The sequence below is a fragment of the Pleurodeles waltl genome, chromosome 1_1, assembly GCF_031143425.1.
Source record: "Pleurodeles waltl isolate 20211129_DDA chromosome 1_1, aPleWal1.hap1.20221129, whole genome shotgun sequence".
NCBI classification, from domain to species: Eukaryota; Metazoa; Chordata; class Amphibia; order Caudata; family Salamandridae; genus Pleurodeles; species Pleurodeles waltl.
In genome coordinates, this window is record NC_090436.1 from 305,545,902 (window position 1) to 305,560,516 (window position 14,615).

The 14,615-nt window shown below is 46.0% G+C and overlaps 1 protein-coding gene across 7 annotated transcripts in view; it reads left to right on the forward strand.

Moving 5' to 3' along the window:
• DDX4 (DEAD-box helicase 4) overlaps positions 1–14,615 on the forward strand; it is a 1,597,047-nt gene that overhangs the window by 233,533 nt on the left and 1,348,899 nt on the right. For 6 of the 7 annotated variants that reach the window (XM_069222170.1, XM_069222215.1, XM_069222224.1 and 3 more), the window contains one exon: positions 3,322–3,363. The exons of the other annotated variant lie outside the window; for it this stretch is intronic. In XM_069222170.1, coding sequence (XP_069078271.1) covers positions 3,322–3,363 — 42 coding nt within the window. The remainder of the gene's footprint in view (positions 1–3,321; positions 3,364–14,615) is intronic. 7 annotated transcript variants of the gene reach the window in all.

A 14,615-nucleotide genomic window follows, 5' to 3' on the forward strand; every position in this document is an offset into this window, starting at 1 on the left:
TAGACTGGTGAGATCCACTGTTATCCAACAGAGGTGAGGATTTTTTTTTTTTAATATCTACTTGTCCATGGGACAGGTTGCTTTATAAATCTACTTGTCCTGTAACAAAATCCACTTGTCTCTTTGGTGCCATGTATTACTTTGACAAATTATAGCAGCAATCTCGTTGCATAAGGGCTGTATTATTATCCTGTCTGAATATGTCAGGGTTCATACTATAGTAGGGTTTGAATACTAGCAAATTCTTTATTTTGCCCCTTTCCACAGATGTACATACTGGGGCTGTAGGTAGCAGTAAGCAGTAATTTGAGGGTTGGAATGCCCTTTTGAGTCTGTGCAAACCTATGAATTGCATGTTTTAGGGGTTTGCCAACTCTTCTCTAATCTTTTCACCTACTGAGAAAGCTTGGAATTTTTTTCTCCTAACCATTGAAGGGGACAAAGTAATTGGACGGAAAGTGAACTTATAGGTGCTCAACAGATTTTCACACAATTTAATCTACATATATTTGCTTGTGCTAAAATGCAGTTCACATATATTTTCTAGAAATGTCAATTTCCTGTCCTACTTACGTAAATCTGCACTTATGCAAGAATATATACCTTTACTGTATACTATGCCCTTCCCTGATCCATAATGTGGTACTCTAAACTGGCAGACCCAAGGTTTGTAGAGCAGGGGTTGGGCCTACTGGTCCCAAGGTCAAAATAAACATGAAAACTTGTTGCCCTTGACCCCAAACAATATGCCCTGGGTATCGGGCTATAGGGATTCCACATCCTTATTGTCCATTAATTTATTTTCAGATATAGCTTCTCAAAATTGTCTTTAGGTTGCTTTATTTCCAAGGGTACCTGGGTGATTTGGGGGTTTCAAATCGTGATGGTTTCCTGCTGTAGGAAAGTACCCTGTTTAAGGCATGGTTACCCAACCTTTTGCCTGCTGTCATTGTGTTTTGACTGTCTTCACAGCTAACAAGGACCCCAGTGACTGTGCTCTCTCCTTATGGATTTGGTTCTCCCAAACATTTTACACCGCATGACTGGCATAATGGTGCTCCCATACAAGTCCCAAGTAAATGGTACCTAGGTACCCAGGGCATTGAGGTACCAGGGATTCCCCACGGGCTGCAGCATATATTGTGCCACCCATAGGAGCCCATGCAAAAGGTGTTTGCAGGCCTGCCATTGCAGCCTGTGTGAAAAGTTGCATGCACCTTTTCACTACAGGTCACTGCACCAGGTCACTCTAAGTCACCCCATGGCAGGCCCTCCTAGCCCAGAGGGCAGGGTGCAAATACCTGTGTTTGAGGGCACCCCTGCATGAGCAGAGGTACCCCCACAAACTCCAGCTACATTTTCCTGGACTTCGTGAGTGCAGGGAAGCCATATTAGCCGTGTACTGGACATAAGCCACTACCTATGTCCAGCTACAGAATGGTAACTCCGAACCTAGGCATGTTTGGTATCAAACATGTCTGAGTCATACCCCAATACTGTTGCCAGTTTAGGTTGTATGATTTCATGTACTCAAGGGGCCCCTTACAGGACCCCCAGCTTTGCTCCTACCAGTTTGCAGGGTATTCCGGGCAGCCTGCGCTGCTGCCAGCCTACAGACAGGTTTCTGTCCCCTGCTGCATGAACTGCTCAAGCCCAGGAAGGAAGAACAAAGGACTCACTTTGGGAGAGGGAAGGAACACCCTCACTCTTTGGAAATGGGTGTTCAGTGGCTTAGGAGGGGTAGCCTCCCCAAGCCACTGGTATGATTTGATGGGCACATTTGCTGCCCTCTTGCATAAACCAGTCTGAACCAGTTCAAGGACCTCCAGTCCCTGCTCAGTTACCACTCCCTGTCCATCACCACCCCAGGCATGGTCCCCAGAGCGCCTCCAGGTGTCCACTTGGTTCTGCAATCTTGAATCCAAGGTGGGTAGAGGCCTCTGAGAGCATCTTTGTGGCCAGGTCAGGCAGGTGACGTCACAGCCCCCTCCTGATAGGTGGTCACCTTGCTAGGTGACTAATCCCCCTTCCAAGGCTATTTAGGGTCTCCCTCTTGGGTGGTTCCTCAGATTCGACGTGCTAGATTCCAGCAGGACTCCTCTGCAATGTTTACTTAGACTTCTGGCCACTGGAACCGCAACTGGACTTCCAAGGAACCTACAATTTGCAGCTCCAGTAATGACTTCGCTCTGCAACATTGTTTCTCTGGCTCCTTCCAGCAACTGCAACATTTTCTTGGCTGTGCATCCTCTGACAGCGGCAAGTCTTCAGTCTGCACCAAGAAGCAAGAATGAATCTTACTTGGAGTGAAGGAGTCACTCCCCTGCATCCGCAGGCACCCACTGTAACGACTACTGGTTGCGTGCGTCCTCTCTCCTGCAACTCTGTGTGGATCGTGCAACACAGGTGGTGATCTTGAGTGGTCCCCCCCCTGGTCCCCCCTACCAGCTATCTAACTTTGGGGGTGGTGAGTCTTTGCCTCTCCTTGCAGGACAGCGCCCATGTGCACCGCCACTCATGAAGCTACCAAAGCTTGTTGGCTCCTGCCCCAACTGGAACTGGACTTGGTTGCCTTTATTTGCAGGTCCATCTTCTGTTTCTTGCAGTCTTGCTTGGATCTTGCACTTTCCTTTTCCAAAGTTTCTCTGTGGGTTTGGGAAAAAAAAGGTACATACCTCTTTTCTCCTGGTCAAAGGGGTTCACTCTGATACTTATCTTCAGGATTCATAGTTCCTCTATCTCCCCTCTACAGATTCCACTTACCTGGGTGGGGGATCCATCATACGCTTTCTGTTTTTTAAATATGTGATTTGGGCACACCCTAGGGTCACTATTGTTATTGTACTGTTTTGTATTCATTTCTTTGCTCATTCCTGCCAACAAAGGTTTATATAATAATGTGTGTACTTGCCTGCTAGTAGAGTATTGCCTATATAGTATGTTAGTATTTGTGTCACTAAAATAAATTAACTTTATTTTTATAACACTGTGTGGTTCTTTCATGTGTGTAAGTGCTGTGTGACTATAAGTGGTATTACATGAGCTTTGCATGTCTCCTAGATAAGCCATGGCTGCTCATCCACAGCTACCTCTAGAGAGCCTGGCTTCTTAGACACTGACTACACCTCACTAATAGGGGATACCTGGACCTGGTATAGGGTGATAACACCATAGGTGCTCACCACACACCAGGCCAGCTTCCTACACCAACCTTGGCAGTCATTGTAGCACCCTAAAGATTAATTTTGTAGTATTGCACTGAGTAAATACAAGATGTTCATTGAGTATTATTAACACTACTTTTTTTTGTTCCTCATAAAGGCAATCGGTCCGATGAAGAAGGATCTAACCTTTTTGGTAGAGGTGAGTTTGGTTCTTACTAAAGCTGTTTATTCTGTCTAAACGATGTGGACTCTAGGATTTCTATAATTTCTAATGCTCATATTTAAGTAATATTGCATAATATGAAACATTTCAGTTGTAATAGTTTTTGTTGGAATGCATTCCTTTTGATGCCAGAATAGTTTCTAAAAGGAACAGGTAGATCTGGCACTTTACCTTTTCCCGGTTGAATTGTTTTGACCGTTTTGGTCAGGGCATTTAGCGTTTAGTATCAATTCAGAGTTATCCCTTCTGGACTGAAGTCAGCCCTTCAAATCTTCACAAAATGTCTCACGCTACTGGCAGCTGCACTTCGCAAGCATGGATTTCAAGTGTTTCCCTACTTACAAGACTGGCTACTAAAAGCGTCATCGCTGCAACAAGTTTCTCAAGCCACCAGCACGTGTCTTGCACTATTTTGCAGTCTAGGCCTCATGATAAACCACCAGAAATATTCCACCATACAGAAGCAAAAGATTATCTTTTTTTGGTGCAAATCTCAACACAATAGAGAACAAAGTGTCTCTTTCGGACGTCGGACAACAAAAGTTATCCAGTCTGCTAAGCAAAATCTCCAAAAGAAAGTCTATTTCTTTGAGAGTTTCAAGTCGCTCCTAATGGTGATTTCTTCTGCAATAAACTTAGTATCTCTAGTACAACAAAATATAAGACAATTACAGGAAGAGCTGCAGAAGCAATTTATCCAGTCTCAAGGATCCTTCGAGGACTTGATCAGTGTTACCCTAAGGATGATAGAGGCATTGAAGAGGTGGACTCAAATAAATCGCATATCTCAAGGGTTGATGTTCCTGATCCCAGTTCCAGACTTTGCCTGTGTCTGTGTTAGAGACCTTTGATGTCTGTGAGACAGCAGGATCCACCAGCCTCTGGTCGTCTTGAGCTGCCTGGAGATGCCACATAATGACTCTTTAACTCCAAGAGAGATTCCTTCTCATTTCTTGGAGGCACAGCGTCTCCTAGGTTGGATAAAAGACCATTTGTACCTGGAGGGAAACCACAGAACCACCACCTGTGTTGCAGAGCCTTCTTGTTGTCCGTGGGACAGAAGGATCCACCGGCTGGTTTTTGTCCTTGAGGTGCCCGCGGATGCAGGGGAGTGATTTTCACTCCAAGGGACATTGATTCCTGCTTCTTGGATGGAAACGGAGTTCTTGTGACCCTGGAGGATGCACAGGCACGGATGTTGCAGAACTCTTGCAGCAGCTGGAGAAACAATGTTGTGATGGGAGCCCTCCCAAATGGACCGTCTTATTTCAGTTCCAAAGCAGACCAAAAGCAGTTCCGGAGGTCTGGTTTGCAGAACAGTCTTGCAGAGTTCCTGCTGTTGAGTCTTGCTCAATGAATCTGAGGACCCACCCTTGGGGGATCTCTTAAGTAACCCTAAAAGGGGGTTGGTCACTCTATGCAGTGACCCATCTATAAAAGGGGTTCAGGGGCATCATCTGCCAGGCCTAAATAGTCATTTTCTCCCAGGGGCCACAGTCTTCCTTGTTTCCAAGATGGTAGAATCAACTGGCCACCTTGCAGAGCTCTGTGCACCTCCCTAGGGGAGGTGTTGGACAGGGAGGTGGTCACTCCTCTATGCTTTGTGTGGTTTCGCAGCAGAGTGGGAACCAGGGGTTCCTGAACGAGTTCAAAACTGATTATGCAAGGAGGTCACTAAATGTGCCTTTCGAAGCAGTTTAGTGGCGCTCAGAGGCCACTCAAGCCCGTAGACTCCCATTTTAAAGGGAGAAGTTGTCACACCTCCCCCTTGCCTGGAAATCCTTTAACTCAAGCAGGAGAAGGCAGAACAGTCTCACCAGCAGGAGGGCAGAACAGTGTCTGGGATTGGCAGCAGTGTGGGCTGGCAGCCAGACCCATAAGGCCGCACAAGGAGATCTGTGGGATCCTCTAAGGAACCCCCAGTGTACAGGGGATCATGCACCTAGCTCTGGAATCAGTGTGGTTGCATGATTCCAACATGTTTGATACGAAATATGCCTAGGATCAGAGAAGCCATTATGTAGTTAAAGCACTTTTGTTGACTAGTGTCCACTACATACCTTAAGATGACATCCCCCCACTTAAACAAAAACAAAAAAAACAGGGAATGGAGTCTGGGGTTTATAGGGGTACCCTCATAGTTGAGGATATGCACCCTGCCCTTGGGCTGAAGGGCTTACCAGAGGGGTGACTTGCAGTGACCACGATATAAGGCAAATCTCATTTATAAAGTGAAAGGTGCATGCACCATTTCACAGAGGCTGGAATAGCAGGCCTGCAGACAGTTTGCATGGGCTCCCATGGGTGGCATAATGCATGCTGCAGCCCATTGGGGACCGTTGGTGTACCAATGCCTTGTGTACCTAAGTACCATATACTAGGTACTTAAATGTGTGCACCAATATTGTGGGGTGTAAGCTTTATGGTATAACCAAATTTAGAGGCGAGGACTGACACTGTGGTCCTGGTTAGCAGAATCTCAGTGTACTGCAGTCAAAACATACCAACACCTGAAACCAGGCAAAAAGTGGTGGTAACTATGTCATAAAGATGCTACTTTCCTACAGTCATTAGTACTGATGCTTCCCTGGAGGGCTGGGGCAGTCATTTGCAGGATATGTGGATCCAAGGAAAATTGTCCAACCATCAGAAACTGACACAAATAAATCTCTTGGGATTCAAAGCAATATTCCTCATGCTACACGTGCTTCTACCATGGATTCCAGGCTCCTCCATGCTGGTCCAAATATACAACACTAAAAGCATGTATTAAATCAACAAAAGGGAGGAACACAATCTTGTCCCTTTAAGAAGTGCATGTAGGAGACCGGTTCAGTTTATGGTGCACACCTATGGTGTGGCACCCTGTACTGAGTCCAGGTAACTGCTTTGTTGTCTAGATAACCCAAGCTCCCTAGGGCAGTGGTTCCCAACATGTGGTCCGCGGACCCCCAGGGGTCCGTGACACGTTCCCAGGGGTCCACAGGCCTGGGCTGGGAGAAAGGCACTTCTCCAGTGCGGCCTTTTACAAACACACGCGTCCTGTTTTTATATTTATTACTTCCTTTGTTTAGCAGTTTTAAAAGCACTGCAAAGCTTGTGTACAGCAAAAATAAGTGTCAAGAGAACTCTATTGATTGATGTACCTGCTGGAGAGGAATGAGAGTTTTGGGTGATGGCAGTTTTGACTCAAAAGTAGTGCAGATGGTTAATATGCCTGCTGCAAAGAACATGTATCATGCAGTATTTTATGTGCATGGCACAGTGGGTTACTGCTTTTGTCACAGAGATTAATTTGTTACTGTGCAATTCATAATAATAATCTAGCACAGTGAGCTATGAACTGCTGTTAAAAAAGCTACATGCAAAACGCATGGCACAAATTAGAAAGTCGTTTTTTCACCTATTCTTTCATTTTCCTTATGCTGCTAAAAAAGGTTTGCTTCTGTAGAAATATATTCTTATCACTAACGTCCTCGCTAATCACTGTGCTGTGTTCTCAATCCTAAATTTGTGCTTCTCCAGACCAAGCACTCTTTAAAAAAAAATGCCTACAAGTGGATGACATATGAATCCTACACCTTGCAGTCCCCTGTAAAATGCCTTGACACCCTACAGTGGTATGAGAGGTGCTTTAAAACAAATGAAGTACATGTGACGGAGAGGCTAGGGGGAGATGAGAGGGCCCCTATGGTTTACTTCCTTTCCCCATCACTCATTTATGTGAAAAAGCTTTCTCAGATCTTACTTAACTAAAAAAATATCAAAACAGAAATCACTCTGTAATTGTAGAATCTGACCTGAGGATTCAACTTTCCTAAATAAAACCAAACAATGAAAAGGTAGTCGCCGAGATGCAGCGCCAACCTTCCCAATAAAATGTTTTGATTTTTGCATATTTTTTTCAATATAAAAGAATTTTATCTTTAGTAATTTGAGTATTTGTTTGGTGTGTACTTGTTATATTTTTTGCAAATTATTATTTTAATGTTTGACATTTAAATCGTACAAATTGCTGGGAGTCCCCGGCTTCCAGTGATGATTCATTGGGGGTCCTCAGGAGTCAAAAGGTTGGGAACCACTGCCCTAGGTTATCTGGGGAGAATAGCTCAGGCTTATCAGGGAGGAGTGTAAAGCACTTAAAATACCACAGTAGTCGGATGTTCACACAAGAAAAAAACCACACCAACTGTTAAAGTATTCTTTATTACAACACTAGTACTATCATAAAATTGGTATATCTCCACTTGGAGATATCTAGGCACAGAAAATATACTTGGAAGCAAACAGGAAAAACATGAAAATACATGGAACTCTATGGGGGAGCCAAACCATATCCTAAGAAAGTGGTATAAGAATGGAGGTGCCCATCTGAGGAAACCAGTTGGCACAAGGAAGGTTCAATAGTTTCCTCCACCCACGTATACCCAGAAGACCGGAGTACTTATACCAGGGAGTCCAGGTGCATAGGGGTTAAGTGACATCTAAAACCTTAGTTGGAGTCAATGGGAGCCTTGCTTTTCCAGCTGCTGTCAGGATGTATGGACCAGGTCAATGGAACCCAGAAGTGGATTCTGGATATGAAGAACCTGAAAAAGGAGACGACAGAGTCCATACCACTTACAGAGGTCGAGGCGGTACAGGTAGGGAATGCTCACCCTTCTTGGGGAGAAGTCCTGCATGTCAGTGAAGCAAGAAGTCCAGATGTGGAATGTAGGTGATGCAGAAAGATCCTTTGAGTCGCCCACAAGCTGTCCAAAATCGGTCGCCGGATTGCATAGGGGTAAGTGTGAGAAAGTAGCCTCTTTCTAGCCTTATTACCCCCACTTGTGGCCTGTTTGTGAGTGTATGTCAGGGTGTTTTCACTGTCTCACTGGGATCCTGCTAGCCAGGGCCCAGTGTTCATAGTGAAAACCCTATGTTTTCAGTATGTTTGTTATGTGTCACTGGGACCCTGCTAGCCAGGACCCCAGTGCTCAGTTGTGGCCTATATGTATGTGTTCCCTGTGTGATGCCTAACTGTCTCACTGAGGCTCTGCTAATCAGAACCTCAGTGGTTATGCTCTCTCTGCTTTCTGAATTGTCACTAACAGGCTAGTGACCAATTTCACCAATTCACATTGGCATACTGGAACACCCTTATAATTCCCTAGTATATGGTACTGAGGTACCCAGGGTATTGGGGTTCCAGGAGATCCCTATGGGCTGCAGCATTTCTTTCGCCACCCATAGGGAGCTCTGACCATTCTTACACAGGTCTGCCACTGCAACTTAAGTAACTTATAAGTCACCTATATGTCTAACCTTCACCTGGTGAAGGTTGGGTGCTAAGTTACTTAGTGTGTGGGCACCCTGGCACTAGCCAAGGTGCCCCCACATCGTTCAGGGCAAATTCCCCGTACTTTGTGAGTGCGGGGACACCATTTCACACGTGCACTATACATAGGTCACTAACTATGTATAGTGTCACAATGGTAACTCCGAACATGTCCATGTAACATGTCTAAGATCATGGAACTACCTTTCCCGGGGTTTCACTGCAGCTGCTGCTGCTGCCAACCCCTCAGACAGGTTTCTGCACTCCTGGGGTCCAGCCAGGCTTGGCCCAGGAAGGCAGAACAAAGGACTTCATCAGAGAGAGGGTGTTACACCCTCTCCCTTTGGAAAAAGGTGTCAGGGCTGGGGAGGAGTAGCCTCCCCCAGCCTCTGGAAATGCTTTGATGGGCACAAATGGTGCCCATCTCTGCATAAGCCAGTCTACACCGGTTCAGGGATCCCCCAGCTCTGCTGGCGCAAAAGTGGACAAAGGAAAGGGGAGTGACCACTCCCCTGACCTGCACCTCCCAGGGGAGGTGCCCAGAGCTCCTCCAGTGTGCTCCATACCTCTGCCATCTTGGAAACAGAGGTGCTGCTGGCACACTGGACTGCTCTGAGTGGCCAGTGCCAGCAGGTGACATCAGAGACTCCTTCTGATAGGCTCTTACCTGTGTTGCTAGCCTATCTTCCTTCCTGGGTAGCCAATCCTCCTTTTCTGGCTATTTAGGGTCTCTGCTTTGGGGAATTCTTTAGATAACGAATGCAAGAGCTCATCAGAGTTCCTCTGCATCTCTCGCTTCACCTTCTGCCAAAGGATCGACCGCTGACTGCTCAGGACGCCTGCAAAACTGCAACAAAGTAGCCAAAGACGACTACTGCAACCTTGTATCGCTTCTCCTGCCGCTTTCTCGCCTGTTTCCTGGTGGTGCATGCTCTGGGGGTAGCCTGCCTCCTTTCTGCACCAGGAGCTCTGAAGAAATCTCCTTGGGACGACAGAATCTTCCTCCTGCAACCGCAGGCAACAAAAGACTGCATCCCCGGTCCTCTGGGTCCCCTCTCAGCACGACGAGCGTGGACCCTGGAACTCAGCAACTCTATCCAGGTGACTCCCACAGTCCAGTGACTCTTCAGTCCAAGTTTGGTGGAGGTAAGTCCTTGCCTCCCCACGCTAGACTGCATTGCTGGGTACCGTGTGATCTGCAGCTGCTCCGGCTCCTGTGCACTCTTCCAGGATTTCCTTCGTGCACAGCCAAGCCTGGGTCCCCGACACTCTAACCTGCAGTGCACAACCTCCTGAGTTGTCCTCCGGCGTCGTGGGACTCTCTTTTTGTGTCTTGGGTGAGCTCCGGTTCACTCCTCTTCCAAGTGCCTGTTCCGGTACTTCTGCGGGTGCTGCCTGCTTCTGTGAGGGCTCCCTGACTTGCTGGGCACCCCCTCTGTCTCCTCATCCAAGTGGCGACATCCTGGTCCCTCCTGGGCCACAGCAGCATCCAAAAACCCTAACCGTGACCCTTGCAGCTAGCAAGGCTTGTTTGCGGTCTTTCTGCGTGGGAACACCTCTGCAAGCTTCTTCACGACGTGGGACATTCATCCTCCAAAGGGGAAGTTTCCAGCCCTCTTCGTTCTTGCAGAATCCACAGCTTCTACCATCCGGTGGCAGGTTCTTTGCACCCTCAGGTGGCATTTCCTGGGCATCTGCCCACTCTCGACTTTGTCACAACTCTTGGACTTGGTCCCCTTCTTCCACAGGTACTCTCGTCCGGAAATCCACTTTGGTTGCATTGCTGGTGTTGGTCTTCCTTGCAGAATTCCCCTATCACGACTTCTGTGCTCTCTGGGGAATATAGGTGCCCTTTACACCTACTTTTCAGGGTCTTGGGGTGGGCTATTTTTCTAACCCTCACTGTTTTCTTACAGTCCCAGCGACCCTCTACAAGCTCACATAGGTTTGGGGTCCATTCGTGGTTCGCATTCTACTTTTGGAGTATATGGTTTGTGTTGCCCCTATACCTATGTGCTCCTACTGCAATCTACTGTAACTTTACATTGCTTGCATTACTTCCTTTTGCTATTATATTTTTAGTATTGTGTACATATATCTTGTGTATATTTGGCATCCTCATACTGAGGGTACTCACTGAGATACTTTTCGCATATTGTCCTAAAAATAAAATACCTTTATTTTTAGTATATCTGTGTATTGTGTTTTCTTATGATATTGTGCATATGACACCAGTGGTATAGTAGGAGCTTTGCATGTCTCCTAGTTCAGCCTAAGCTGCTCTGCTATAGCTACCTTCTATCAGCCTAAGCTGCTAGAAACACCTCTTCTACACTAATAAGGGATAACTGGACGTGGTACAGAGTGTAAGTACCCCTTGGTACCCACTACAAGCCAGGCCAGCCTCCTACAGTGGTCAGCAAGAACAACCAACAAACATTAACAAATGCTAGAAGGACCTGTAGTTAAGTTTGCAGGATTTTGGGCACCAAAAAGGACCTAGCGACTCGACCCTTGAACGGGAGTCAAAGCTAGCCTTCAGCACGCAGGAGAGCCAGAAGGAATCGAGGCGCCCCTTTGAGGACCCAGTGGCAGTGTTGAAGCAATATCCGCTCAGCCCAATCTGCTCAGAAACAGAAGACCAGCCTGCTTCTTAGATAAGTAGTTTATTACGTGAACACGGAGACTGAACAGTATACGAGATCAAGCTAGAGCAGTCTGAATGAGGAAGTAAAGGAAGTAATGCATGAACTTATGTATCATTAAACCACAAGCAAATGCGTACATTTCATTGGTTCTTGACATTGAGGTATAATTATTTCTCCAAGATTGCTAAAGTTGTTTATCATTAATTCTTCATTACGCACCATATATGGATAATAAATCACGGTCAGGAACTTTCATAATATGTCCAGGGTGTCTAATATCGCGTGATAAATCTATAAACAGAAATAGGAACAATAAGTGAACAGGACGGTACTGTTGAGAAGGAAGATTGCTTCAGCTAGCATGCAATTATATTTCATGATGGCTGTAGAAGTATCAAGCCTTGCAATATAATGCTTTCAAAACATATCAAAAGCACAGTTCATAATAGATTATAAGTTGTGCAACAGAAACAGGCCTAGTTGTCATTGGGTATCACAGGGCCCCATAGGCCCACAGTGGGTCCCAGGGAAATGCAATTCCACATTCCCCCCTCTGATACTCACTGACAACCTAACTTTTGTGAAGGATGGTGCCATTTCAATAGGGTTGCCACCCCTAGCACCACCTTCTCTGCCTGGGTGCCAGTGATGTGCCCATTATCTGCAAAAGGTATTCTTAATCAGTATTGTCAGGAAGGAAGGACAAACCTTTATCAGCAAACATAGTGTTATTATCACCACTATCCCTACCACCAGCACTTCTATCAGCCATGATCCCCAACCACGGAACCACGCAGCAATGTCCCCCGAGTGTTCCTCCTAGATCTGACGCTTACTTTGCCCCCTTTTCTACCTTCTTTATCTCCCCCCCCCCCCCCCCCCCCCCCCCCCCCCCCAATTGCACTTCTTACGTTACCACTGTTGTCCGGTGTATATATACGCAGCATTCTTGATGGATCACGTGACATACATCACCATCTTTTGCGAGAATGATGTCTAACGCTAATCTGTTTTGTATCACAACAGCGCTCAGATCTGTTAGTTCTTCAGTGATATTTCCCAGGGCTTCAGCGGTGGAACTCACCAAATTTGTGTATTTGATATTCTGAATGCTTCTATAGCTATAGCCTTATCTATCAAAGAGGGTGTTCTTTTTTTTTTTTGCGCACTTTCTTGGGGTTGGGGGTGGGGGGGGGGTTCTGTATTATTTGGGACGGATCGAACACCTATAAAATGCATGGTAATACAAACGCCGGGTAGCAGCTGCCTCACCTCACTGCAGGCAGTTTAAAGTATGCAGACATTCCACACACACAAAATATGCCTCATGGTGCTGAGATGCCTTCTGACGAGCCTTTGGGCCCATGTCGTTTTTTGTCTAAATTGGAATATTTGTAGCATTCGCTGACCCCCACATCTATGTTGATGTCATAAGATAAGCCTGTTTTCGTACAGTTGACCGATGTTGGAAGAAACACTTGCAAGATTGTGAGAGCTGTGCATATTTTATCATTCAACGCATCTATCACTGGCCCTTTCCAGTCATTGGGGCACTGCCACTGTGGTATCGAATGCACCGTGGTGCTTTTTTCTTCTCATTTATTCAGAGATGGTATTTTCACCTCTGCAGATGTTTCGTCTTTTACATATCCCTTGTCACTTTGTTCATTAAACGTGGCAAGTATTTCCTTCCCTCCCTGTCGGGGAACCAATTTCCCACATACTGTTTCATTTCCTCATTTTTGTTTTCTACTTTACCTTTTTCTCTCTATACGTTCTTTTGCTACCTTCCTTCATACTCTGATAATTTTTATTTTTCCCTTTAATGTCTTTTCCAAAATATCGTTCACCATATTACATGCAACATATTTGCTAAGCGGGATGTGCATGTAATTTGTAGTCCCCTGGACGGAGATGGGTGCATATATATTAATCAGAGTCATTTGTAAGTCCTTTATATAACGCAACCATTTGTACAAATGCGTTATCGGCATAAGTTTCTTAATTCTCATCCCATTGTTTCTGTTCCCTGCTCCCTACCTTTTCCATCAGGCTTGTCCCTTTTTTGACGTGTTCACAAAACCCTGTTCAATTTCATTTATATAATGTCCCTGATCTAAAAATGGTACATATATTTCCTTTGCATATATTATTAATATTATTGTCACTATTATTCCTGGAACTGGGGTACATATGGCAGTCAATACCACAGGCCACTTCTTTCATTCTTCGAGGCATGAAGTTCGTTATTGATGAAATGATATCATATTCTGGTCCTTTTATTCAGTTCTTTATTCTTCTGTTCCCTCAGTGGTACCTCACAGAATGGTGTCAGAGGTTACTAGCACTTGACGCCAATCAAGGTACTTGGTGGATGTATGTAGGCTGGACCCGCTTTCACCCTTTCTCTTTTGAGGTGTGCAGCACGAGCAATCCTATGAAGTCACCGCAGGATCAGCTTGCACCTTGTTGATCCTGTATGGGGTGCCGCACAAGCAGTCCTGTCAGTGTTGTCTTGTGTGGCTGGTCGACCGAAGATTATACCTCTGTGGTGGTGGTGAAGCTTTCATGGGCACCGCAGGTTGTTGATGGAGATCCGGCGGCCCTCTTGGTGTGTGTGACCTGTGGGTGCAGGATGTCAGCCCCTCACACTTGAACGCTGTGGCTTTTGTTAGCAGGACCTGATAGGGCCCCTTCCACCTTGTTTGTATGCAGTGACGTCTGGTGTGGGCCTTTACCCAAACCCAGTTTCCTGGCTGCAGTCCGTGATCTGGTGGTGGTCCTTCTTCCGGCAAGGCCTGCAGCTCCTGGAGGTGGAGATTACGTAATGTATCTGTTATTTTTCTGCAATATTGTAGCAATAGATCATCTTTTACTGCCAGTGGCGCGACTGACATGTAGCCTGGTATGTGCATGAGGTGCCCAAACACCACCTCCTGGGGAGTCCATTTTGGAACCCTGTCTGGGTGCTTCTCATAGCAAGCAATGACAGCAGCAGTGCATCAATCCAAGATAGTTCAGTTGCGGCATATAGCTTTCCTATTTTGTTCTGTAGTTCCCCATTTTTCTTCTCAACAGCTCCTGCTGCAGGTGGCTGGTACGTAGAATGTAACTTCTGGGTTATTCCTGACCCTTTGCAAAGGCTCTGAATAATATGTGAAATGAATCCTGGTCCATTGTCAGACCTTAAGACTCCGTACCCCAAAGCGCAGTATCAGCTCTTTTAAAAGGCATTTAGCCACTGTCTGTGCATCACAGTACTT